This window comes from Danio rerio, chromosome 8, assembly GCF_049306965.1.
Source record: "Danio rerio strain Tuebingen ecotype United States chromosome 8, GRCz12tu, whole genome shotgun sequence".
In the NCBI taxonomy this organism is placed as follows: domain Eukaryota; kingdom Metazoa; phylum Chordata; class Actinopteri; order Cypriniformes; family Danionidae; genus Danio; species Danio rerio.
In genome coordinates, this window is record NC_133183.1 from 37,845,460 (window position 1) to 37,871,578 (window position 26,119).

The window sequence follows — 26,119 nt, forward strand, 5'->3', positions numbered from 1 at the left end:
TGGCGGGCTGGACTTGGTTAACTTTAGATTTTACACAAATCTCATTGTTTTGTTTTTCACCTAAAATAGTAATTAAAACATCCAAGATGTGTTTTGCCTCATCAAAATGTGGAATTTGATCAGCAAACTACTCATTCTAAGACAACTATGCCTTGGGCTAAATGACTTGGCTTCAAGTACGATGCCACACGATTCAGAAATGAAGGTACAGACTGCACAAACAGATAAACGACATGATGCATCTCATTTCACCACAACTAAAGGCAGCGACAAAAAAAAAAGTCAAGCTCTCACGATGATGACATTTCTCATGCAACCCTTTAGCAAGCCTACATAGTATTTATGCCTAAAAGTCACTGCATGGGTAAATAAGAAACAAGCAACACACACACACACACACATATATATATATATATATATATATATATATATATATATCCATGGGCCACTGTAAAGTAATATGGTTCTGTCATAACGTTTTGAATGAAAATCTGCATTTGGATAAGACACCTTTAGTATAGTTTTGATTTTAAGGCATAATAAAGATCAAATGCAAGTACGAGTGGATTTACATTGAAAATTTCAAACGCATCAAGAAAACCATGTGCTAAGGAAATTTCAAACCATTTGGAACGCACAGAGACGAGCTTTTGTGCAAAAATGAACTTAAAGGTGCCTTTAAAAAAGTGTCAAAGTACTTTTGAAAACAAAAAAGCAAACCCCCAATAGGTGGCAGCAAGAGGCCGCTTTATTTGAGTAAAGCATTGAACGATTCATTCAGCCAAAGAAGCCAATAGGATGAACGGACAGTTGAATCAATCCCTGAATCATCGACTCACCCGAGTCTTCTTGGCGAAGGCCTGAATCGTTCGTGCAGGGAAACGTCGCTGTGTATTATTCAGAGATGGCCAACTGTTCTGCTGTTTATTTTATTATACTTATCGCAATGATTTTACTACTACTATCAATAAAATTAATATTAATAATGATAATATTGCCGGAAGTTGTACAGCGCATGCGTCACGTGTTCATCATCAGCATCCATGACAACCGTCCTGTGGGTGTTGTTTGAATCTCGCTGTGTCGATTGGCATCTGATCTCTGCGTCCTCCGTGACAATTTTTCCAGATTATCGATATTATTGATCGTTGGATACGTCGATTGATCGCCTGCTGTTCCCATCACTCAGGTTTGACCCTTTTTATTACGCTGTGCTTTGTGTTTGTGTTCAGTATGTCTTGTGTTCACTACAGGTTCCAGAGTCGACTCACCTACGACTCGCTCCAGTTTGAAGGCCTCAACATCAGCGCGGGGGAGCTGAAGCGGCAGATCATGAGGAGCAAGAGGCTGAAGTTCTGCCAGCTGAAGATCAGCAACGCCCAGACTGATGAAGGTGAGTTGAGGAAAAGACACTTCAACTGTTCTACGCTAACATTAGATGCGTTACATCAGACACTTCTGGAAGCTGTAAGGTGGTGCTGATGCTGACATGTAGGGATGTTTTGGCTGTTTTAAAAGGCTAATGGCTCTCAAAGTATACCGTGCTCCATAATTATGTGCTGATTCTGATTTTATTTTGCTGTCAGAATACACAGATGATGCTCTCATCCCTAAAAACACGTCGGTCATCATCAGACGGATCCCTGCGGCGGGACTGAAGTCCTCAAACAGAAGATTTGTTGGGTAAGTGCTGTGAAATGAGCACACGCGTCCTCTGTTAGATGTTATATGAAGACTCCTGGTCTGTCCCTGGTGTTTTAGTCACACAAGCTCCTTTGTTTTGCAGACATCAAGCTGGACGCTGGCGTGAACCTTCACCTAGAGCTGATCCTTCACTCCTCTCACTGGAGCAGTTGTTGAAGGTATTGAACAAATGAATAGCACAATAGCAAAACGCAATGTAAAGCACACAATATACGCACACGCACTCAGCTTCTTAGGGAGATTTGAGATTGTTTGAAGGGTTGAGGGTGAAAAAGATTCAAATGTGCAAATGCCTGTGAAACAGACTGAGAATCTGGCTGAGGCAAAGGCGTCAGAGGAGGACAAGCTGAAAGCGGTGATGTACCAGTCCAGCCTGTGCTACTACTCCAGCAGGTGAGCGTTCAGACACTGACAGGTTTGCTTTGTGAGAGATGTCTGAGCTGATTCTCATGGTTCTGATGTTCACTAGTGAGGCCATGAGGCTGCTTGGGATCCCGGGACACCACATTAGGCACTGCCCCACTAATGTGGTAACTGGGTTTTCCAAGCTCACGGTTGCTGTGAACTTGAGCTCTTGTCCTCATCAGTCAGATTGTTTGCTCCGAGTTTGACTGTCACTCCTCAATTCACAGGGCAGCCGCTCCGCGCCGCACAAGCGCATCCGGAAGAGCACAGGGATTCCCCGCAGCTTCCTGTTGGAGGTGGACGACCCAGACCGAAAGGGAGTCATGATAGACGGCAGCGGCCGATACGTCATTCCCATCATAGACGCGTGAGTAAACTGTACTTGGCATAGCCGCATGTTCTAGTGTTTGTCCAAATCTCACATGATGTCTGCTTGTGTGTGTTTGCGCTCGATCTGTTCAGTGAGGCCTATGCTGCTGAGAAGAGAAAGAGGCCGTCCTTCTCCTGCCAGACCGAGCCTTTGCCCTCCTCGTCCTCAGCAGGTGCGGCATCTTCGGTCCGGGACGCCGGAGGGAAACGGTCCCGCTCCCCATCTTCACCAGAGACGCGCGGCGACCAGAAGAGACCACGTCGCTGAGAGACCTTCATCCAAGAGACCTGGAGCCGACGTGTAAATATTGTACATAGTTTATTAATAAAAGATAATAAAGATTATAGCCGCATGAACTGTGTGGACTGGTTAACCTTCACTCCAGCAGTGCAACACACACATACACACACACACACACACACACACACACACACGAATGAATTCATAAACACAATATCATGAAGTTTTGCTTTAATTTAGGAAAAGAGAAACTCTTCTGGGCTAAAATCTGATGGGTTTTTTTCAGCGTTCTTACTTCAGTCTTTAATGTCAGGTGATCCTTCAAATGTCAGTGTAAAGTGTTGAGTACACTATTAGTGCTCAGTCGTGTTTTTCATAGTTACCAGTGCCGATGGAGTTTTTTGAAGCGTCATATTCTGCTGGAAACGTTTCATTTGAATGGTAATGTCCCATAAGCGGAGGTCTTGTGAGTAACTTCACAAGTCGGTCAAAGTCTACACCGGTGACAAGCTCATCTACTCCCAGAACCTGCTACTCTCTACCTACACGCTGTCAGCTGATGTTTCAAAACCTCAACACTCGCATACAGAACAGCCTCAGCGTCTGCACCACTTATCGGCACTAGCTGCAAGTCTACACCCCCTCTGTCCAGAAGTGAGCACAGCCTCTTGGTACCATCCCAGCAAGCATTTTTTTGGGGTGTTTAAAGGTGCCAACTGACCATCAAAAGTAAAAATGACTCATTTTATCTCATCCCAACAGGGAAACCACCAACAATAAAGAATGAGTTACTATCTGGTGTCATGGCTTTGCAATTAAAACAAGTTTAGTTATAATGGAGGTCATTGGGGGCAAAAACAGCCACTTGAACAATATGAACAATACATAAGGGTTAAAAGTCTAATAGACGGCTTGGTTAAAACCAGGCTAAATCTAGGCTGTCAGTGAGTGTGCACCCCTAACCCCGCCTCTCACAGTGACCTCACTAGCTCCGCTGAGTGCTTTGTGTCTCAGATTGCATGCAAGTCTGCAGCCAGATACTGCTGGAAGCTAGTCATCAAATACACAGGAACGAATGACTACACGTGTCAATCTGTCTATTAAACTATCTAATCTGTCTAGTCAGTCTTTTATTATCTTTTATATGCAAAAATATTCATTCATAAAAACATATGTATACATGAACACTGGGTCAAATAGGGTCCGTGCATTTTAAATCTAATAACAAAAATAACCCAATGTTGGTTTGGTCCATATTTAAATGAACGTGTGTAAACGCACGCTTTGATCAAACCTTTTATTCCCCTTGATGATATTGTGCTTTTTTTTCCCCTCAATGCCCTCCAAAGTTTCAATGTTTGGCCGTGTCTGCCATATCTGTTTTGTTTAAAAAAAAAAAAGGAAAAAAAAGGAATGCATCGGTTCCTGCATGTAGAATTCAGAAATCTCATGGCATTGAAAGAAAACTGGCAGCAGTTGAGTGCCGAGGTCAAAGGTCAGATGAGCAGGCATCACACCTGATAAACACCTGGGGCAACTGTACAGTAAAAAAAAAACAAAACAACAAGATTAAGAAATATTGCTTTAATTTGAGAGAGACAAAAAAAACTCTTCCGTGTTAAAATTTGATGTTCCTCCAGCGTTCTTACGTCAGTCTTTAATGTCAGGTGATCCTTCAAATGTCAGTGTAAATTGTTGAGTGTACCATTAGTGCTCAGTCGTGTTTTTCATAGTTACCAGTGCCGATGGAGTTTTTTTTTTTAGAGCGTCATATTCTGCTGGAAAAGTTTCATTTTAATGGTAATATGCCATGAGCGGAGGTGTATGAGTAACTTCACAAGTTGACCATAGTCTAGAGCGATGACATGCTCATCTACTCCCAGAACCTGGCAGAACGAAATGTTGCAGCTCGTCCGGTCTTCAATGATGAGCCCAAAAGAGGCCACTTCACAGAGCCGGCCCAAGGCTTAAGAGAACTGAGAGGCAGGACAAGATGGCGGGCTGGACTTGGTTAACTTTAGATTTTACACAAATCTCATTGTTTTGTTTTTCACCTAAAATAGTAATTAAAACATCCAAGATGTGTTTTGCCTCATCAAAATGTGGAATTTGATCAGCAAACTACTCATTCTAAGACAACTATGCCTTGGGCTAAATGACTTGGCTTCAAGTACGATGCCACACGATTCAGAAATGAAGGTACAGACTGCACAAACAGATAAACGACATGATGCATCTCATTTCACCACAACTAAAGGCAGCGACAAAAAAAAAAGTCAAGCTCTCACGATGATGACATTTCTCATGCAACCCTTTAGCAAGCCTACATAGTATTTATGCCTAAAAGTCACTGCATGGGTAAATAAGAAACAAGCAACACACACACACACACATATATATATATATATATATATATATATATATCCATGGGCCACTGTAAAGTAATATGCTTCTGTCATAACGTTTTGAATGAAAATCTGCATTTGGATAAGACACCTTTAGTATAGTTTTGATTTTAAGGCATAATAAAGATCAAATGCAAGTACGAGTGGATTTACATTGAAAATTTCAAACGCATCAAGAAAACCATGTGCTAAGGAAATTTCAAACCATTTGGAACGCACAGAGACGAGCTTTTGTGCAAAAATGAACTTAAAGGTGCCTTTAAAAAAGTGTCAAAGTACTTTTGAAAACAAAAAAGCAAACCCCCAATAGGTGGCAGCAAGAGGCCGCTTTATTTGAGTAAAGCATTGAACGATTCATTCAGCCAAAGAAGCCAATAGGATGAACGGACAGTTGAATCAATCCCTGAATCATCGACTCACCCGAGTCTTCTTGGCGAAGGCCTGAATCGTTCGTGCAGGGAAACGTCGCTGTGTATTATTCAGAGATGGCCAACTGTTCTGCTGTTTATTTTATTATACTTATCGCAATGATTTTACTACTACTATCAATAAAATTAATGTTAATAATGATAATATTGCCGGAAGTTGTACAGCGCATGCGTCACGTGTTCATCATCAGCATCCATGACAACCGTCCTGTGGGTGTTGTTTGAATCTCGCTGTGTCGATTGGCATCTGATCTCTGCGTCCTCCGTGACAATTTTTCCAGATTATCGATATTATTGATCGTTGGATACGTCGATTGATCGCCTGCTGTTCCCATCACTCAGGTTTGACCCTTTTTATTACGCTGTGCTTTGTGTTTGTGTTCAGTATGTCTTGTGTTCACTACAGGTTCCAGAGTCGACTCACCTACGACTCGCTCCAGTTTGAAGGCCTCAACATCAGCGCGGGGGAGCTGAAGCGGCAGATCATGAGGAGCAAGAGGCTGAAGTTCTGCCAGCTGAAGATCAGCAACGCCCAGACTGATGAAGGTGAGTTGAGGAAAAGACACTTCAACTGTTCTACGCTAACATTAGATGCGTTACATCAGACACTTCTGGAAGCTGTAAGGTGGTGCTGATGCTGACATGTAGGGATGTTTTGGCTGTTTTAAAAGGCTAATGGCTCTCAAAGTATACCGTGCTCCATAATTATGTGCTGATTCTGATTTTATTTTGCTGTCAGAATACACAGATGATGCTCTCATCCCTAAAAACACGTCGGTCATCATCAGACGGATCCCTGCGGCGGGACTGAAGTCCTCAAACAGAAGATTTGTTGGGTAAGTGCTGTGAAATGAGCACACGCGTCCTCTGTTAGATGTTATATGAAGACTCCTGGTCTGTCCCTGGTGTTTTAGTCACACAAGCTCCTTTGTTTTGCAGACATCAAGCTGGACGCTGGCGTGAACCTTCACCTAGAGCTGATCCTTCACTCCTCTCACTGGAGCAGTTGTTGAAGGTATTGAACAAATGAATAGCACAATAGCAAAACGCAATGTAAAGCACACAATATACGCACACGCACTCAGCTTCTTAGGGAGATTTGAGATTGTTTGAAGGGTTGAGGGTGAAAAAGATTCAAATGTGCAAATGCCTGTGAAACAGACTGAGAATCTGGCTGAGGCAAAGGCGTCAGAGGAGGACAAGCTGAAAGCGGTGATGTACCAGTCCAGCCTGTGCTACTACTCCAGCAGGTGAGCGTTCAGACACTGACAGGTTTGCTTTGTGAGAGATGTCTGAGCTGATTCTCATGGTTCTGATGTTCACTAGTGAGGCCATGAGGCTGCTTGGGATCCCGGGACACCACATTAGGCACTGCCCCACTAATGTGGTAACTGGGTTTTCCAAGCTCACGGTTGCTGTGAACTTGAGCTCTTGTCCTCATCAGTCAGATTGTTTGCTCCGAGTTTGACTGTCACTCCTCAATTCACAGGGCAGCCGCTCCGCGCCGCACAAGCGCATCCGGAAGAGCACAGGGATTCCCCGCAGCTTCCTGTTGGAGGTGGACGACCCAGACCGAAAGGGAGTCATGATAGACGGCAGCGGCCGATACGTCATTCCCATCATAGACGCGTGAGTAAACTGTACTTGGCATAGCCGCATGTTCTAGTGTTTGTCCAAATCTCACATGATGTCTGCTTGTGTGTGTTTGCGCTCGATCTGTTCAGTGAGGCCTATGCTGCTGAGAAGAGAAAGAGGCCGTCCTTCTCCTGCCAGACCGAGCCTTTGCCCTCCTCGTCCTCAGCAGGTGCGGCATCTTCGGTCCGGGACGCCGGAGGGAAACGGTCCCGCTCCCCATCTTCACCAGAGACGCGCGGCGACCAGAAGAGACCACGTCGCTGAGAGACCTTCATCCAAGAGACCTGGAGCCGACGTGTAAATATTGTACATAGTTTATTAATAAAAGATAATAAAGATTATAGCCGCATGAACTGTGTGGACTGGTTAACCTTCACTCCAGCAGTGCAACACACACACACACACACACACACACACACACACACACACACGAATGAATTCATAAACACAATATCATGAAGTTTTGCTTTAATTTAGGAAAAGAGAAACTCTTCTGGGCTAAAATCTGATGGGTTTTTTTCAGCGTTCTTACTTCAGTCTTTAATGTCAGGTGATCCTTCAAATGTCAGTGTAAAGTGTTGAGTACACTATTAGTGCTCAGTCGTGTTTTTCTTTTTTTTCTTTTTTATTTTTTTTTATAACTTTTTATTTGTAGTAGCAATAAACACAGTACAATGATACCACTTAGGAGAAAACATTTCCCACTGCTTAACATTTTTCTTTTTCACAAACTCTAAAGTAACAGAACACAAAAAAATATATATATATAAAAATAAATAAAGGTTTCATCAAATATAATATATGAAAATAACAGTAAAGTGGTAACATAAATAATATCAATACTAAATTTCCATAGGTCAGAGAGGGTCAAATCTTTATTTATTCATTCAACTTTAGGTTATTATCAACTGTGAATTACTAATTTAAAAAGATGATTAAGAGGGGGAGTGCAATGGGTCGTAAATTGAAAAAATGTTTGTTATGTGGATGGGAATTAGATAGTAATAGTTTTATATTTCTATGAAGATTGGATGGAGCAATCTAACGTAATCAGTCCACTTGGACCAGATGTTTCTAAATGTATTAATTTGGAGTGGAAGGGAGAATGTAATTTTTTCCATCACATAGATATTATATACTATCTCTAGCCATTCTTGGGTTGTTGGGGATTCAGGAAGTAACCAGTGTCTTGTAATTGCTTTTTTGGCTGCGAGTATTAAAATATCAAGTAAGTATTTATCAGATTTACATATTTGGATATCAGAGCTTCCAAAATAAATAACTATAAATTGAAAGGGTAGTGTAATATTAAGTATGTTTTCTATTACTCCATGTACTTCTACCCAAAATTGTTTTATTACTGGACATTCCCAAAAAATGTGCCAGTGATTAGGTTCCTGAGACCCGCATAGTCTCCAGCACTTAGTGTTCTTTCCTGTGGTGTATGCTGTTTGTTTTGGCGTGATGAAAAATCTCATTAGACATTTCCATCCAAATTCTCTCCACATATGTGAATTAGTACATTTTGATGTAAATCTACATATGTCTAACCATTCTTCCACCGTAATAATGGCATTACTTTCCTTTTCCCATTTTTCTTTAACATATTCTGTTGAATGGGGTTTAATCGATCTAAATCCTTTATAAAGTTTTGAAATTATACCTTTACTCCCACTGCCTTTGTAGGCATCTATAAAAATTTTCAGTATTGAGTCATCCAGATCTGTTTTAATTTTAATATTATTTTCAAAGTGGTTACGTAATTGAAGGTATCTATAAAAATCAGATTTATCCAGGTTATATTCTTTCTTCAGACTTTCAAAATCTTTCAAAAGGCCTTTCTCTGTGAGTGAGTAGAATGTTAATATTCCTTTAGAAATCCAGGATTTAAATCTATAGTCCATTTGATTTGGTTTGAATTCAGTGTCATAAGCACACCATTGAATTATTTGTAGTTTATCATTCAGTTTGTATTCTTCTTTTATAATGTTCCAAATTTTTAATTGGGCTTTAATCCATAAATTTTGCGTTTTTTCTATGTATCCCCCCAGGTTTTTATGTGCCAATATCGCTTGTAATGGAGGATCATTCATTAGTGTAATTTCAATGTCTTTCCATTTTGCTTGATATGTTGGGTTACATAGGTTAACCAGATATTTAGTCTGGGCTGCATAAAAGTAATCCTTAAAGTAGGGTAAAGCCATTCCTCCTTGTTCCTTTGGAAGTTCTACTGTTTTTAATTTAATCCTTGGTTTTTTCCCCTGCCAAATGAATCTAGAAATGGTCTTGTTCAATTCTGACCAATGTGTTTGGGGTATTTCTGTTGGGAGAGCTTGGAATAAATAGAGGTATCGAGGAAGGACATTCACTCTTATTGCGTCAATTCTCTGGCTAAAGCTCAAGAAAGAAACGGCATTCCATCTGTGTATATCATTTTTAATATTTATTAGTAGAGGATCATAATTTACTTTTGCCAATGTTGAAATCTCTTTTGTTAAATGAATTCCTAAGTATTTTAGTGATTTCTGATCCCATTTTATATTCAATTTGTCTTTTATAGTTACTGGGGGTGTATATTTAAAAGATAGGGTCTGTGTTTTTTGTATATTTAATTTATAACCTGCATAGGAACCAAATTTCTCCAGTAAAGTCATTAGTTCAGGAAGTGAGGTTGTGGGTGTGCTTAAATAAATCAAAATATCATCTGCATACAATGCCAGCTTGTGAATATCTCCATTTATGTTTATACCTTTAATATTTTTAGTTTGTCTTATCCATTGTGCCAAAGGTTCTATATATAGAGCAAATAACAATGGTGAGATTGGGCATCCTTGTCTTGTCCCACGTTGTAATGTTATGGTGTCTGTGAGGTATCCATTTATTTTTATCCGGGCTACTGGTTTATTGTAAATTGTACGAATGCCTTTTATAAAGTTTTCATGTATGCCAAATCTTTCAAGAGCTTTATATAAAAAAGACCAATTTACAGAGTCAAAAGCCTTCTCCGCGTCAAGACTGATTAAAAGAGCCTCCATTTTGTTCTGATATATATGATTTAGTATATGTAAGGATCTTCTAATATTATCATAAGTTTGTCTTTGCGAGATAAAACCTGTCTGATCTTTATGTATTAGCTGCGGAAGAATCTTTTCCAGTCTTTTGGAGAGAATGCCTGTGTATAATTTATAATCAACATTTAAGATCGAGATTGGCCTATATGAACCGCATTCTAATTTATCTTTCCCCTCCTTTGGTAAAACAGAGATTACTGCTTCATTCCATGATGGGGGCATCTTACCCTCTTTTATAGTGATATTGCACGCTTGGAGTAGGCTTGGAGTTAAGTTTGATCGAAAAGTTTTATACCATTCTGATGAAAACCCGTCGGGGCCAGGTGACTTATTTGATTTAAGATTAGAAATAGCGTTGACTAATTCAGTTTCAGTTATTTCAGCAGTTAATATTTTATTTTGTTCTTCTGTTACAACTGGTAGGTTGATAGAATCGAGAAATTGTTCTATTTGTTGGGCGTTCTTTAAATGTGGCTGAGTATACAAGAGCTCGTAATAGTTTTTAAAAGTCTTTTGTATTTCATGTTGTTTGTGTAGTGTATTTTTAGAATTCAAATCCCTTATTTTGTATATTGATCTCTCAATTTGTTGTTTTTGCATCCTTCTTGCTAACAATTTAGTGCCCTTTGGACCAGATTCATAGTATTTTTGTTTTGTAAAATTAATCTTTCTTTCAATTTCTTGTGCATATATTAAATTTATCTCGTTTCTGATTTTCTTTATTTTAGTCATTAAATCAGATTTTTTTTCCTTCTTATGTTGTAATTCCAGATCTTTTAGTTCTTCATTAAGGTTTGTTAATTTTAATCGTTTTTGTTTCTTTTCTTGAGCACATAGTGATATGATTCTACCTCTAATGACTGCTTTTAATGTATCCCATAATATGGCTGGGTTAACTTCTCCATTATCATTCTCTGTAAAAAATAACTTTATATCTTCCTTAATTTGAGTTTGAAATTGTTGATTATTCAGCATATTTGTATTTAATCTCCACAATGTTCTTCCTGGATTATCTCTAATATGTATAGTACAAGAGAGAGGGGCGTGATCAGATAGGTCAATCGTTCCAATATCACAGGTTTGTACTCTATGTCGATCTCGCTTGAGTACAAAAAAATAATCTATTCGTGAGTATACATCATGGGGGTTTGAGTAAAAAGTGTAGTCACGGCCTGTTGGATAAAGATCTCTCCAGAGATCTACTATACCTAGCTCATTCATTACAATTTTTATTTTTTTATGTAGGGGTGTGAGTTTAGAGTTTTTTGATGAATCTAGATTTGGATTAAGACGGATATTCCAATCTCCACCACATATAACAATTCCTTTGCCTTCTATCATTAAGTCAATTATTTTCCTATAGAAAGATAACTTGCTTCCTGGGGGAGCATATACATTACATACAGTTATATTAATATCTTCAACTTTCCCTGTTACTGAAATATATCTCCCTTCCTTGTCTGAAATTTCTGAGAGGTGTTCAAATGGTATTTTTTGCGAAATTAATATTGCTACTCCTGATATGTCCTGATTTGTAAGAAGAATAATACACTTTGGAAAATCCCATTCTCTTTAATTTTTCATGTTCTATTGGTGTAAGGTGTGTCTCTTGTAACAACACTATCCCTGCATTTTCTTTTTTCATTTTTAACAGTATTTGACTCCTCTTAGCTGGATTCAACACTCCATTTACATTAAATGTAATAACTTTAAGATTACCTTTATTCATATTTTTGTAGTTTACTAACCAACTTAGTTCCCCTCTGCGTCTCTCTTATTGACCGTAGTGTATATTTTGACATTGCCTCTCTTAAATTATAGATACTAAACTGATACCAAATTAGAACAATTTTAAAGAACATTACACCACCGTAACTAACAAGAACAGTTGCTTCCGGTGTAGAGGCTCGATTCTAAAGAGCCTTATGGGGCTTACTGCGTTTTAAGCCTCCGTAAGGGAAATGTCCACTTTATTCAAGAAGTGGGGCCCTATTAATTGGTCGTAAATTAGTCCAGACAACACAAAAAAAAAGTCTAACTCCAAAAGAAAATTATCCTCGGATGACAGTCAATAATCAAGTACCGACATTTTCAAACATTATTCGAACGCAATTAGGAATATAACGTTATTCATTCAGATGATTGTTTCAAAAACAGTCAGATAGGATAAAATATTGGTGTGAAAGACATATGAGATCTTAGCTGTTTTCCTGGATTAGATGTATAGAATTCCGTTTTTGTTCATTTTCTAAATTGCTTAAGCTTCTCCTTATACTGACTGCGGGAAGCTTTTTTGGGTTGTGCGTCACCGGCCACCTCTCCGTATCTCTGATCTTCTCCCCGGTCCCGTCGTTTCAGTACCGGTTGCCAGGTGGTTAGTTGTTTAGTTGTAATTTCCTCCTGTTCTATTGCCACGGAAGGTTTCACCACCGCGACCGTAAATCCACGCTTGACCAAGTCTTTCGTTGCCTCCGTCGCACTCTGGTACAGTTGGGTGCCATCCTCATAGAAAACACGCATCCTTGCCGGGTATGGGGTCTGGAATTTTATTTGCTTCTCCTTCAATACTTTCTTGACTTCGACATACTCTCCTCGCTTTTTAAGCACCTCTAAAGGGAAGTCGTGGTCTACGAAGAAACGAGTGTCATTAAAATACACCTTTTTTCTCTGCCAGGCCTTTCGAAGCACTTCTTCTTTCGTCCGGTAGCTCGAAAATTTCACTACTATTGAGCGTGGCTTTGCCTCCGGGTTACTGGGTTTCGGTTGTAACGCTCGATGTGCTCGTTCAATTCCAAGTTCACGGTCCCGGGGTAAGTCCAATGCGTTTTTCAGCAAATTATTTAGAAACTCGATCATGTCTGTGCCTTCCTTGTCTTCAGGTATACCGTAAATCCTTAGATTATCTCTGCGTGCCTGTCCTTCCTGATCGAGCACTCTGGCTTCCAGATTAGCTTGGCGCTGTATGAGGCGTTTGATTAGCGTCGATGCTAATTGTAGCGTGGTCTCGGTCTCTTCAATTCTTTCCTCAGCCTCTTCCAGTCTATCGTTCGTTCTTTTTAATTCCTGTTTGAATTCGTCAAACTGCTCCATGTTATCCTTTCTGAATTCTCGAAGTTCGATGAGAATACACCGCAGACTGACCTCGGGGCCCTCTTCGCCATGAGGTGATGGTGTCCGGGAACGGCTTCTGTTTAACGTTACTTGACTTGTTTCAGGGTTGTTTTCTGATACATTCGATGTTATTTTGCTCCTTGTGGTGACCCCTTTCTCCATCATTACTTTAATACTCCCAAAGTTTCACAAAATCAGGTTTTAGGGGGTTATTTTGTTAACCGTCGGCGAGCTCGAAGATTAAGCAGTCATCCTGTCGGTGGCGCAACCGGAAGTCCTCTCTCAGTCGTGTTTTTCATAGTTACCAGTGCCGATGGAGTTTTTTAAAGCGTCATATTCTGCTGGAAACGTTTCATTTGAATGGTAATGTCCCATAAGCGGAGGTCTTGTGAGTAACTTCACAAGTCGGTCAAAGTCTACACCGGTGACAAGCTCATCTACTCCCAGAACCTGCTACTCTCTACCTACACGTTGTCAGCTGATGTTTCAAAACCTCAACACTCGCATACAGAACAGCCTCAGCGTCTGCACCTCTTATCGGCACTAGCTGCAAGTCTACACCCCCTCTGTCCAGAAGTGAGCACAGCCTCTTGGTACCATCCCAGCAAGCATTTTTTTGGGGTGTTTAAAGGTGCCAACTGACCATCAAAAGTAAAAATGACTCATTTTATCTCATCCCAACAGGTAAACCACCAACAATAAAGAATGAGTTACTATCTGGTGTCATGGCTTTGCAATTAAAACAAGTTTAGTTATAATGGAGGTCATTGGGGGCAAAAACAGCCACTTGAACAATATGAACAATACATAAGGGTTAAAAGTCTAATAGACGGCTTGGTTAAAACCAGGCTAAATCTAGGCTGTCAGTGAGTGTGCACCCCTAACCCCGCCTCTCACAGTGACCTCACTAGCTCCGCTGAGTGCTTTGTGTCTCAGATTGCATGCAAGTCTGCAGCCAGATACTGCTGGAAGCTAGTCATCAAATACACAGGAACGAATGACTACAAGTGTCAATCTGTCTATTAAACTATCTAATCTGTCTAGTCAGTCTTTTATTATCTTTTATATGCAAAAATATTCATTCATAAAAACATATGTATATATGAACACTGGGTCAAATAGGGTCCGTGCATTTTAAATCTAATAACAAAAATAACCCAATGTTGGTTTTGTCCATATTTAAATGAACGTGTGTAAACGCACGCTTTGATCAAACCTTTTATTCCCCTTGATGATATTGTGCTTTTTTTTCCCCTCAATGCCCTCCAAAGTTTCAATGTTTGGCCGTGTCTGCCATATCAGTTTTGTTTAAAAAAAAAAAAAGGAAAAAAAAGAATGCATCGGTTCCTGCATGTAGAATTCAGAAATCTCATGGCATTGAAAGAAAACTTGCAGCAGTTGAGTGCCGAGGTCAAAGGTCAGATGAGCAGGCATCACACCTGATAAACACCTGGGGAAACTGTACAGTAAAAAAACAAAACAAAAAAACAACAAGATTAAGAAATATTGCTTTAATTTGAGAGAGACAAAAAAAACTCTTCCGTGATAAAATTTGATTTTTTTTTTTTTTTTGAAATATTTTTTTTTTTTTATTGCAATAGTAACATTACATTACAACAAATACCGATACAAAACTGAAAGAAGTATAGTACAATCAATAGAAATATTACTTTTTGAAAAAAGTGGATTGTAACAAATTTAGAACAAATATAATAACTGTAAAAGAAATTAAAGGGAACAAGAGAGAGAAAAGAAGAAGAAAAATAAATAATTAAGGGCACATAAAGAAAAATTAAATTATTGCAGAATATTAAATAAACCACATATTTTAGAAGTTTTAATAGCTTTCTTATTGTGAGAGTCTATGATGTTTTTTAAATAAAGAGCTAGTTCTCGTTTAAAAAATAAAAAATTAGGCTTACTATGAGTATATTTGCATTTGTGTATAAAAAACTTTCCAATAAATAAAATGAGGTTTATGCAAAAAGTTGCATTAAGGAATTCTTTTCCTTTAATATATAGCCCCAAAATAACATGACGATAGCTTAAAGAAAAATCACCACAAACCTTTTGGACAATTAAAGAGTTTACATCAGACCAAAAAGATTTAACAGTGGGACACTCCCAAAACAAGTGAGCAACAGATTCAGAAGAGGTTTCACAGAAAGTGCAAGAGATGTCAATGTCATTTTTGAATTTTTGTAAAAATTGTTTAACGGGATAAAACCTGTGAATAATTTTAAAAGATATTTTTATTTGTTAAAAAAAATTTCTGGGGGAGCGACCAGACATACGACCATTTAATATCATCAAATAGGTTGTTCCAATAAGAAATAGAAGAAGGATTTGTGATGATAAGGTCTAAAAATAAAGATCTGATTTTATGATTGGATTTTTTAGTGGAAAAACAAATAGAACCAACAGCAGTAGAATCAGGACTAAGGGAACAAGCAGAAATCAATGAATTATTATTATTATTATTTCTAAAAAGCATACAGATTTCAGAGGAGATGGCCTTACAAACTATATTAAATTCTTTTTTACATATGTCAAGACTATATCTTGCAGTAAAAACAGAGTAAGTAAATAAATTACCATTACTGTCAAATAACTGCTTTACTAATATCACACCGTTACTGAACCAATTATTAAAGAATATCGATTTCCTCTTATACAAAATATTACAATTGTTCCAAATTAAAAAATTGTGTGGCGAGAAATTGTGCTTATAAACAAGTTTCCAAGCCTGAAGCATTTGCTGATGAAAATTGGAAAGTTTGATAGGCAGTTTGTTAATTGAGAAATTACACATTAATAAAAAGTCAATGCCTCCTAATTGAGAAAAAATATAATTAGGAATTACATTCCAAATAGAAGATTGATTGTGGAGAAAGCGTTTAAGCCAATTTATTTTTAAGGTATTATTAAGTGAATCAAAATCTATGAAGTTTAAGCCACCCTTATTATAGGAATTTAAAATAACTGATTTTCTAACATAGTGCGTTTTATTCTTCCAAAGAAATTTAAACAGCATTACATCAATCAATTTACAGGTCGGTTTATCTACAAATAAAGAATGAGCCGCATAGGATAACCTAGAGATGCCTTCAGCTTTTGTAAGTAAAGTCCTACCTTTTAAAGATAAATCTCTTAGTAACCAAACATTAAATTTTTTTTTTGTTTTTTCTAATATAGGGTCAAAGTTTTCCTTACATCTTAGTTTTATGTCTTTTGTTATTCTAATTCCTAAATATTTTACATTCTCTTTGACAGGAATATTATAAATAGAGGTGGCAACACATTTTTTAATCGGAAGCAACTCACACTTATCAATATTAAGCTGAAGGCCAGAAGCATTAGTAAAAAACTGAAGAGACTTTAAAGCAATTGGGATCTGAGAGACATCTTTTAAAACAACGCACTATCATCAGCTAACTGGCTGATTATCAATTCTGTTCCAGCGACAGAAATTCCTTTAAGAGGACTTTCTTTAATATGTAAACTTAAAAATTGTGTAGCAATTAAGAACAGATATGCGGAAATGGGGCATCCTTGTCTTACACCACGCTTTAAATCAAATCTGGGAGAAGTGCCATTGTAAAGCCGAATAGAACTATTTCCATTATTATAAAACATTTTTATACAATTACAGAAAAAACTACCAAAACCAAGTTTACGCAGGGCCTGTAATATAAAATCATGTTCTAGGCAATCAAATGCTTTATAATAATCCAAAAAAAGAATAAAACTGTCAGTAGAAATAAGATCTGAATAATCCAATAAATCTAAAATCAAGCGGATATTATTAGATATATGTCTCTGGGGTATAAAACCTGATTGGCACTCATCTATTATACTATTTAGAATAGATTTTAATCTTTTTGCTAAGACTAGGGCAATCATTTTATAGTCAGTGTTCAATAAGGAGATTGGACGCCAGTTTTCTATTAAAAGGGGGTCTCTATTGGACTTGGGTATTAGAGTTATTAGACCCTGACATAAAGTAGGAGGGAGCATTAAATTCTCAATACTTTCTAAAAACATTTTGTGTAAAAAAGGAGCCAGTTTTTTTTTAAATTTCTGCAGACAACCCATCAGTTCCAGGGGATTTATTTTATTTGAGATGATCAATTGTCTCAGCAATTTCAGTAAGACTAATAGGAGCATCACACAGAAGACTCTCTTCAGAACTGATTTTATTTATGTTGGATAACGAATCAAAAAAATGTGTGGCGGATGCCTGACAAAATTTAGAAGAGTATAAATCTTTATAAAATCTGGCACAAAATTCTGCAATTGTTTTGAGGTCCTCAGATATATTCCCGTCAATACGTCGTTTTTGAATAGAATATTTAACTCGCTGCCTTTCTAGCCTAAAACAATATGCAGAGTTCTGCTCACCCTCTTCTAGCCATTTTCGACGAGACCTTATGAAGGCACCTTCAGCTTTTTGTTTATATATATCTTCTAAAAGATGTTTCTGATCTATAAATTCAGATCTCTCTGTGTCGGTAAGATCCTCTACATTTTTATGTGATAATACAGATATTCTAGCCATAATTTGATCTTCTTTTTTTTTTCGAGTTTTTGCTAATAGACTACAATAATTTCTACAGTATTTGCCAATGTCAAATTTAAGAAGTTCCCAATTGCTACAAAATAAATTTTCTTTATTAGCTTTATCCCAATAAGAAGAAATTAAATAATCAATTTTAGTTTGAACTTCATTGTGTTTTAAAATTGAATTATTAAGTTTCCAGTATGAGGATCTTTTATGTGGGGGAGTAGAAGATATTGGTACATAGATAATAATGGCTTTATGATCAGAAAATAAAGAGGGAATAATATCCGTTTTTATGTTTGATAATTCAGCTGAAGTTAACCAAAAGTCAAGACGGGATTGATTAGAAAGTGAGTTATTGTTCCAAGTGAAAACTTTTTGTAAAGGATGAGTTTCTCGCCACACATCAACAACAGAAAACTTTTGTACAAAAGAAAAGAAATAATCATTATTAATACAGGTGGGATGGGGGGGCCATCTATCTAATGTGTTATTAAACACAACATTAAAGTCACCACCAATAATTAAATAAGAGTTTGGATATTTAGTTAACATTTTAGATAATTGAGTTTCTAATTTACAAAAAAAAACTTATTATCTTTTGGAGAATTATAACCATAAATATTGGCAATAACATATGTTAGGTTAGCAAACTGTAAAGCTAGTAAAATGAAATGACCATTAATATCACAATCACTAGCCAAAATGTTTCCACTAAAATTATTTTTTAAAATACAAACTCCGGCAGAATGTTCATTTCCATGGGACACCCAAATTTCTGACCCCCATTGTGATCTCCATAAATTAACTTCTTGTACGGTTGAATGAGATTCTTGAAGAAAGCAAAAATCTGTTTCAAAACGTTTAAGAAATAAAAAAACTGTTTTTCGTTTAAGAATGTTGCGTAGCCCTCTACAATTTAAAGAGACAATAGACAAGGACATAAAAAGAAACAAGAAGGATAAGAACAAAACACTGGAAACAGGAACAAGACCTAAGAATTACTACAAAGAGAGAATATCACTATAATGGAAAACCAAATGGTCAAACCTTAAATCGGAAGGGATGAGGACAACAATCCCTTTATAATTAGTTTGAACTGAACTTTTGAAGTATGAGAAAATCAGGTATCTTCGAGGTGGAGAAAAAGAGAAAAAAAAAAGTTTTATAAGAGCTGCAGTCCATACTATAGCACCGCCAAAAAGCAATGAAGATGGATCATATCAAGTCCAAACTTTAGTTTTTATGTAGGAGGAAAAATCTCTGTACCATCCACAAAAGCGCGTCCGCCCACGAAGAACGCTCGCTTGTTCTCTTTTCGAGCTTTTTCAATTATTGGCCACAGCTTCAATCTTTTTGCTCGATCAGCTGATGACAAGTCCTCCGTGTTTTTCAAACGATTTTTTGTCAGAAAGTCAGCATCCTTTGCAGCACGCCAAACTGCATCTCGGTAAAAGCGCGATGTAAATCGGAAGAGAATACCACGGCCCTTGCTGTGTGGGTGAACACGGCCAAGACGGTGTGCCACATCAATGACATCAGGAAATTTCTCCTTAAACTGAGGAAGAATCTGTTGGCACACGTCAATAATCTCCTGACGGACATTTTCTTTATCTTTCTCAGGAATTCCGTGGATCCTCAGATTCCATCGACGAGTGTAGGTTTCTAAATGCGCCAGGCGTTGTTCTCGTTCAGTGGAATTAATTTCTTCTTTCTTTGTGCGCGAGTCAATGAAATCAACTCTTTGTTTCAGATCTTTAACCTCGTTGCAGATGAAATCAATAGTTTCCAACACACTAGAGATTTTTTCTGTGTTCTTGCCGACCTCTTCTTTCATGTCTTTGATTATCCGGGAGTTTTCAACTATCAGCGTGTCGGGTAGCGGCGGGATTACTTCCTCCATGAGCATAAGCACAGAATCATCGTTTTGCTCAACATAGTCGTGCATGTTATTTTTCAAAACCCCGACAGCGGAAGCATAATCACATCCTTGCGATTCAAGCGAGTTACAGGCCGTTTTGCTAGGAGAGCTAGAATTAGCAGCTGTGCTCGACACTGTTTTCCCGGACTTCTTCAAATTTTTTCTCTTTTCAGAACCACCCATTACTGTGATTGAGATCCCTTAGGTAGTAAAAAACACAAACCAATCAAAATAAATTTCTCACAATTCAGTAGAACTTCCAAAATAAAGTTTGGGATCGGGAGCCTCTCAAACAAGCGTGTGCTCAGAGCGCCATTTTGACACGCCTCCTCCGTGTTAAAATTTGATGTTCCTCCAGCGTTCTTACGTCAGTCTTTAATGTCAGGTGATCCTTCAAATGTCAGTGTAAATTGTTGAGTGTACCATTAGTGCTCAGTCGTGTTTTTCATAGTTACCAGTGCCGATGGAGTTTTTTTTTTTTAGAGCGTCATATTCTGCTGGAAAAGTTTCATTTTAATGGTAATATGCCATGAGCGGAGGTGTATGAGTAACTTCACAAGTTGACCATAGTCTAGACCGATGACATGCTCATCTACTCCCAGAACCTGGCAGAACGAAATGTTGCAGCTCGTCCGGTCTTCAATGATGAGCCCAAAAGAGGCCACTTCACAGAGCCGGCCCAAGGCTTAAGAGAACTGAGAGGCAGGACAAGATGGCGGGCTGGACTTGGTTAACTTTAGATTTTACACAAATCTCATTGTTTTGTTTTTCACCTAAAATAGTAATTAAAACATCCAAGATGTGTTTTGCCTCATCAAAATGTGGAATTTGATCAGCAAACTACTCATTCTAAGACAACTATGCCTTGGGCTAAATGACTTGGCTTCAAGTACGATGCCACACGATTCAGAAATGAAGGTACAGACTGCACAAACAGATAAACGACATGATGCATCTCATTTCACCACAACTAAAGGCAGCGACAAAAAAAAAGTCAAGCTCTCACGATGATGACATTTCTCATGCAACCCTTTAGCAAGCCTACATAGTATTTATGCCTAAAAGTCACTGCATGGGTAAATAAGAAACAAGCAACACACACACACACACACACACACATATATATATATATATATATATATATATCCATGGGCCACTGTAAAGTAATATGGTTCTGTCATAACGTTTTGAATGAAAATCTGCATTTGGATAAGACACCTTTAGTATAGTTTTGATTTTAAGGCATAATAAAGATCAAATGCAAGTACGAGTGGATTTACATTGAAAATTTCAAACGCATCAAGAAAACCATGTGCTAAGGAAATTTCAAACCATTTGGAACGCACAGAGACGAGCTTTTGTGCAAAAATGAACTTAAAGGTGCCTTTAAAAAAGTGTCAAAGTACTTTTGAAAACAAAAAAGCAAACCCCCAATAGGTGGCAGCAAGAGGCCGCTTTATTTGAGTAAAGCATTGAACGATTCATTCAGCCAAAGAAGCCAATAGGATGAACGGACAGTTGAATCAATCCCTGAATCATCGACTCACCCGAGTCTTCTTGGCGAAGGCCTGAATCGTTCGTGCAGGGAAACGTCGCTGTGTATTATTCAGAGATGGCCAACTGTTCTGCTGTTTATTTTATTATACTTATCGCAATGATTTTACTACTACTATCAATAAAATTAATATTAATAATGATAATATTGCCGGAAGTTGTACAGCGCATGCGTCACGTGTTCATCATCAGCATCCATGACAACCGTCCTGTGGGTGTTGTTTGAATCTGGCTGTGTCGATTGGCATCTGATCTCTGCGTCCTCCGTGACAATTTTTCCAGATTATCGATATTATTGATCGTTGGATACGTCGATTGATCGCCTGCTGTTCCCATCACTCAGGTTTGACCCTTTTTATTACGCTGTGCTTTGTGTTTGTGTTCAGTATGTCTTGTGTTCACTACAGGTTCCAGAGTCGACTCACCTACGACTCGCTCCAGTTTGAAGGCCTCAACATCAGCGCGGGGGAGCTGAAGCGGCAGATCATGAGGAGCAAGAGGCTGAAGTTCTGCCAGCTGAAGATCAGCAACGCCCAGACTGATGAAGGTGAGTTGAGGAAAAGACACTTCAACTGTTCTACGCTAACATTAGATGCGTTACATCAGACACTTCTGGAAGCTGTAAGGTGGTGCTGATGCTGACATGTAGGGATGTTTTGGCTGTTTTAAAAGGCTAATGGCTCTCAAAGTATACCGTGCTCCATAATTATGTGCTGATTCTGATTTTATTTTGCTGTCAGAATACACAGATGATGCTCTCATCCCTAAAAACACGTCGGTCATCATCAGACGGATCCCTGCGGCGGGACTGAAGTCCTCAAACAGAAGATTTGTTGGGTGAGTGCTGTGAAATGAGCACACGCGTCCTCTGTTAGATGTTATATGAAGACTCCTGGTCTGTCCCTGGTGTCTTAGTCACACAAGCTCCTTTGTTTTGCAGACATCAAGCTGGACGCTGGCGTGAACCTTCACCTAGAGCTGATCCTTCACTCCTCTCACTGGAGCAGTTGTTGAAGGTATTGAACAAATGAATAGCACAATAGCAAAACGCAATGTAAAGCACACAATATACGCACACGCACTCAGCTTCTTAGGGAGATTTGAGATTGTTTGAAGGGTTGAGGGTGAAAAAGATTCAAATGTGCAAATGCCTGTGAAACAGACTGAGAATCTGGCTGAGGCAAAGGCGTCAGAGGAGGACAAGCTGAAAGCGGTGATGTACCAGTCCAGCCTGTGCTACTACTCCAGCAGGTGAGCGTTCAGACACTGACAGGTTTGCTTTGTGAGAGATGTCTGAGCTGATTCTCATGGTTCTGATGTTCACTAGTGAGGCCATGAGGCTGCTTGGGATCCCGGGACACCACATTAGGCACTGCCCCACTAATGTGGTAACTGGGTTTTCCAAGCTCACGGTTGCTGTGAACTTGAGCTCTTGTCCTCATCAGTCAGATTGTTTGCTCCGAGTTTGACTGTCACTCCTCAATTCACAGGGCAGCCGCTCCGCGCCGCACAAGCGCATCCGGAAGAGCACAGGGATTCCCCGCAGCTTCCTGTTGGAGGTGGACGACCCAGACCGAAAGGGAGTCATGATAGACGGCAGCGGCCGATACGTCATTCCCATCATAGACGCGTGAGTAAACTGTACTTGGCATAGCCGCATGTTCTAGTGTTTGTCCAAATCTCACATGATGTCTGCTTGTGTGTGTTTGCGCTCGATCTGTTCAGTGAGGCCTATGCTGCTGAGAAGAGAAAGAGGCCGTCCTTCTCCTGCCAGACCGAGCCTTTGCCCTCCTCGTCCTCAGCAGGTGCGGCATCTTCGGTCCGGGACGCCGGAGGGAAACGGTCCCGCTCCCCATCTTCACCAGAGACGCGCGGCGACCAGAAGAGACCACGTCGCTGAGAGACCTTCATCCAAGAGACCTGGAGCCGACGTGTAAATATTGTACATAGTTTATTAATAAAAGATAATAAAGATTATAGCCGCATGAACTGTGTGGACTGGTTAACCTTCACTCCAGCAGTGCAACACACACACACACACACACACACACACACGAATGAATTCATAAACACAATATCATGAAGTTTTGCTTTAATTTAGGAAAAGAGAAACTCTTCTGGGCTAAAATCTGATGGGTTTTTTTCAGCGTTCTTACTTCAGTCTTTAATGTCAGGTGATCCTTCAAATGTCAGTGTAAAGTGTTGAGTACACTATTAGTGCTCAGTCGTGTTTTTTTTTTTTGATTATTTATTTATTGCAGAACAAAGCCAGCATACATAGCTAGCAACAACTATATACAAGCCAGGGTTTGCATTAAATAAAAATACATAAAGAAATTTCAAATAATAATAATAATAAAATAAAGACATTACAATAATAAATGAATAACAATACACAGAAAAAAAAGAAAAAAAAACTCTGGGGTGAGAATTAACTAGTTATTATATAAGAAATTTTCTCAATAAAATCGGACCATGCTTTGATTGTATGGGGTTTAGCTCTGTTAATTCTTGCAGTGGAACGTTCTAACAGTGCAATATTTTTTAGTTCAATAAGCCACATTTTATCCGCTGGAAATGAGGGTTCATGCCATATTTTAAATATAACTTTCTTGGCTGCAGTTAGTGCAGTATGAAATATCCTGCGTTGGGAATTGTTTAGGTTTAGATCATAATCATCATTCAATAAACAGATATTAGGGTATTTGGGAATGAACATCTCACACAATTCTGAAGTAGTTTGAAATACCTTATCCCAAAATGTACTGATAAGTGGACATTCAAAAAACATATGCATGTATGTCCCCACAGAGTTTGAATTACACAGTGTACAAAAAGGGGTAGGAAACCGTTTCATGCGGTGAAGCACATATAGAGTTGCATAAGCCTTGTGGATCAGTTTATAGTGTATGAGTTGATGGGCAAGATTCTTAGACATCACCTGGATACTTTCCCATATCTAGTCCCAGTTCAGTTGGTAAGAGGACAGTTCCTTTTCCCATATTGTGATGATGGGGAGTGCAACAGAGTCATAATTAAGAAGTTTGTTGTAAATGCATGAGATTGATCCACGTGACTGAGAGAAATTCACACAGTCCCGCAATGGATGATTGTCCAAATTACAGTTCCACGGAACTCCATAAGCGCGCATTGCACTTCTCAGCCTTAAATACAGAAAGTAGGAATGTCCGGGGAGATTGTAACCTTCTTTCAAATCCTGGAAAGACCTCAAGCCCTGGTTGTCGAAGATATCACCCAACACAGAAATACCTTGATCTGACCACAGCTTATATATAAAGGGCTTACCCCCAGATTGTAAATGATAATTGTTCCAAATCGGAGATTCTTTTGTAAATTTGTTGGTGCATCCAGTAAATTTGCAAACATCATACCATATTTTAAGGGAGTCAACCACTATTCTATTATCAATTTTTTTTACTTTCTTTTAGGTAATCCCGTAAATAACAAATCTTGTAGTCGGTGTGGATGCACAGCAGATGATTCAATGTTACGCCAAGCAATATCAGCATCTACTTCCAACCAAGTCTTAAGACTGCGCAGTCGACATGCCCAGAAATATAGTTGAATGTTAGGAACTGCCAACCCCCCTTTAGCAGGTGTTTTTTGTAATGTTTTAAGTTTAATTCGAGGACGTTTGTTGTTCCAAATAAATTTAGTTATAATGGAATTTATTTCTTTAAAAAACGTCTTATGTGGAGAAAGAGGAATCATGGTAAATAAAAATAGAAGTCTAGGTAGAACATTCATTTTGATAATCGCAATCCTACCTTGCAGAGAGAGTAATAGTGCGCCCCATCTCTCTAGGTCCTGTCTGATATTGTTGAATAAGGAACTATAGTTTTGTTTGACCATCACCTGAAGTGAAGGAAGTATATGTAAATGCGCTATTAACTGGAATTGAAGCGGGCACTGACGTGATATCACTTCTCCCCGACAGTGGCATTAGTACAGATTTCTCCCAGTTAATCTTATACCCACTCACTTTTCTAAAATCATTAAATATTTTAAGACATTGAATAATAGAGGTAGAAGTATCTGACATATATAGTAGAATATCATCAGCGAACAGAGAGATGTGATGTTTAGAATTATCTATAATGATAGGGGCGATTACATGATCCTGACGAATTGCCTGGGCCAAAGGCTCTAACGAAAGGGCAAACAACAATGGTGACAATGGGCAGCCCTGTCTTGTGCCTCTGCCCAGCAGAAAAGCACTTGAGCAGCTCAACCCTGTTGACACCCTTGCAGCTGAATTACGATACAGAGTTTGTACCATATGTATAAAATTTGGACCAAAGCCCAGACACTTCAAAACTGACCAGAGATATGTCCATTCGACCCGGTCAAAGGCTTTCTCTGCATCTAGTGAGAGAATAGCACTTTGATCCTCAGTAAGTTTGGACTTGTCCATGATATTTAAAAGTCGTCTGACATTATCCATAGCAGAGCGACCCTTAAGAAAGCCTGTCTGGTCATGGGAAATTATAGAACCGGCAATTTGATCTAAACGGCGGGCTAGAATTTTGCGTAAACCTTAGTGTCTGTACAGATTAGTGAAATCGGCCTGTAACTAGAGCAGCTAAAGGGGTCCTTCCCTTTTTTTAAAATCAGTGAGATAAGGGCAGTATTCTGATCTCTGTGAAAACAACCTGTATCTATTGCAAAATTTAAGGAATTTAGAAGGAGTGGT

General features: G+C 38.7%; 3 protein-coding genes across 7 annotated transcripts; all 3 read left to right on the top strand.

Moving 5' to 3' along the window:
* The first annotated feature begins 441 nt into the window (after positions 1-441).
* LOC141375690 (E3 ubiquitin-protein ligase RBBP6-like) lies at positions 442-2,829 on the top strand. Of its 2 annotated transcripts, XM_073910555.1 has the most exons (7): positions 442-1,393; positions 1,587-1,683; positions 1,787-1,862; positions 2,009-2,097; positions 2,174-2,234; positions 2,337-2,476; positions 2,572-2,829. In XM_073910555.1, the coding sequence occupies exons 1-7, from the start codon at positions 1,234-1,236 to the stop codon at positions 2,744-2,746; spliced, it is 798 nt and encodes a 265-aa protein (XP_073766656.1). In that variant the 5' UTR covers positions 442-1,233; the 3' UTR covers positions 2,747-2,829. The 2 variants fall into 2 exon arrangements, with proteins under 2 accessions (XP_073766656.1, XP_073766657.1); XM_073910556.1 differs by lacking the exon at positions 2,174-2,234.
* Positions 2,830-4,752: 1,923 nt separating this feature from the next.
* Positions 4,753-7,536, top strand: LOC141375700 (E3 ubiquitin-protein ligase RBBP6-like). 3 transcript variants are annotated; one of them, XM_073910581.1, is made up of 7 exons: positions 5,705-6,196; positions 6,292-6,388; positions 6,492-6,567; positions 6,714-6,802; positions 6,879-6,939; positions 7,042-7,181; positions 7,277-7,536. In XM_073910581.1, exons 4-7 carry the CDS (start codon positions 6,768-6,770, stop codon positions 7,449-7,451), a joined length of 411 nt encoding a protein of 136 aa, XP_073766682.1. In that variant the 5' UTR covers positions 5,705-6,196; positions 6,292-6,388; positions 6,492-6,567; positions 6,714-6,767; the 3' UTR covers positions 7,452-7,536. The 3 variants fall into 3 exon arrangements, with proteins under 3 accessions (XP_073766681.1, XP_073766682.1, XP_073766680.1); XM_073910579.1 differs by having other exon boundaries at positions 5,721-6,098; XM_073910580.1 differs by lacking the exon at positions 6,879-6,939 and having other exon boundaries at positions 4,753-6,098.
* Positions 7,537-21,622: 14,086 nt separating this feature from the next.
* Positions 21,623-23,802, top strand: LOC141375706 (E3 ubiquitin-protein ligase RBBP6-like). Of its 2 annotated transcripts, XM_073910601.1 has the most exons (7): positions 21,623-21,952; positions 22,146-22,242; positions 22,346-22,421; positions 22,568-22,656; positions 22,733-22,793; positions 22,896-23,035; positions 23,131-23,392. In XM_073910601.1, the coding sequence occupies exons 1-7, from the start codon at positions 21,793-21,795 to the stop codon at positions 23,303-23,305; spliced, it is 798 nt and encodes a 265-aa protein (XP_073766702.1). In that variant the 5' UTR covers positions 21,623-21,792; the 3' UTR covers positions 23,306-23,392. The 2 variants fall into 2 exon arrangements, with proteins under 2 accessions (XP_073766702.1, XP_073766703.1); XM_073910602.1 differs by lacking the exon at positions 22,733-22,793 and having other exon boundaries at positions 23,131-23,802.
* Positions 23,803-26,119: the final 2,317 nt, after the last annotated feature.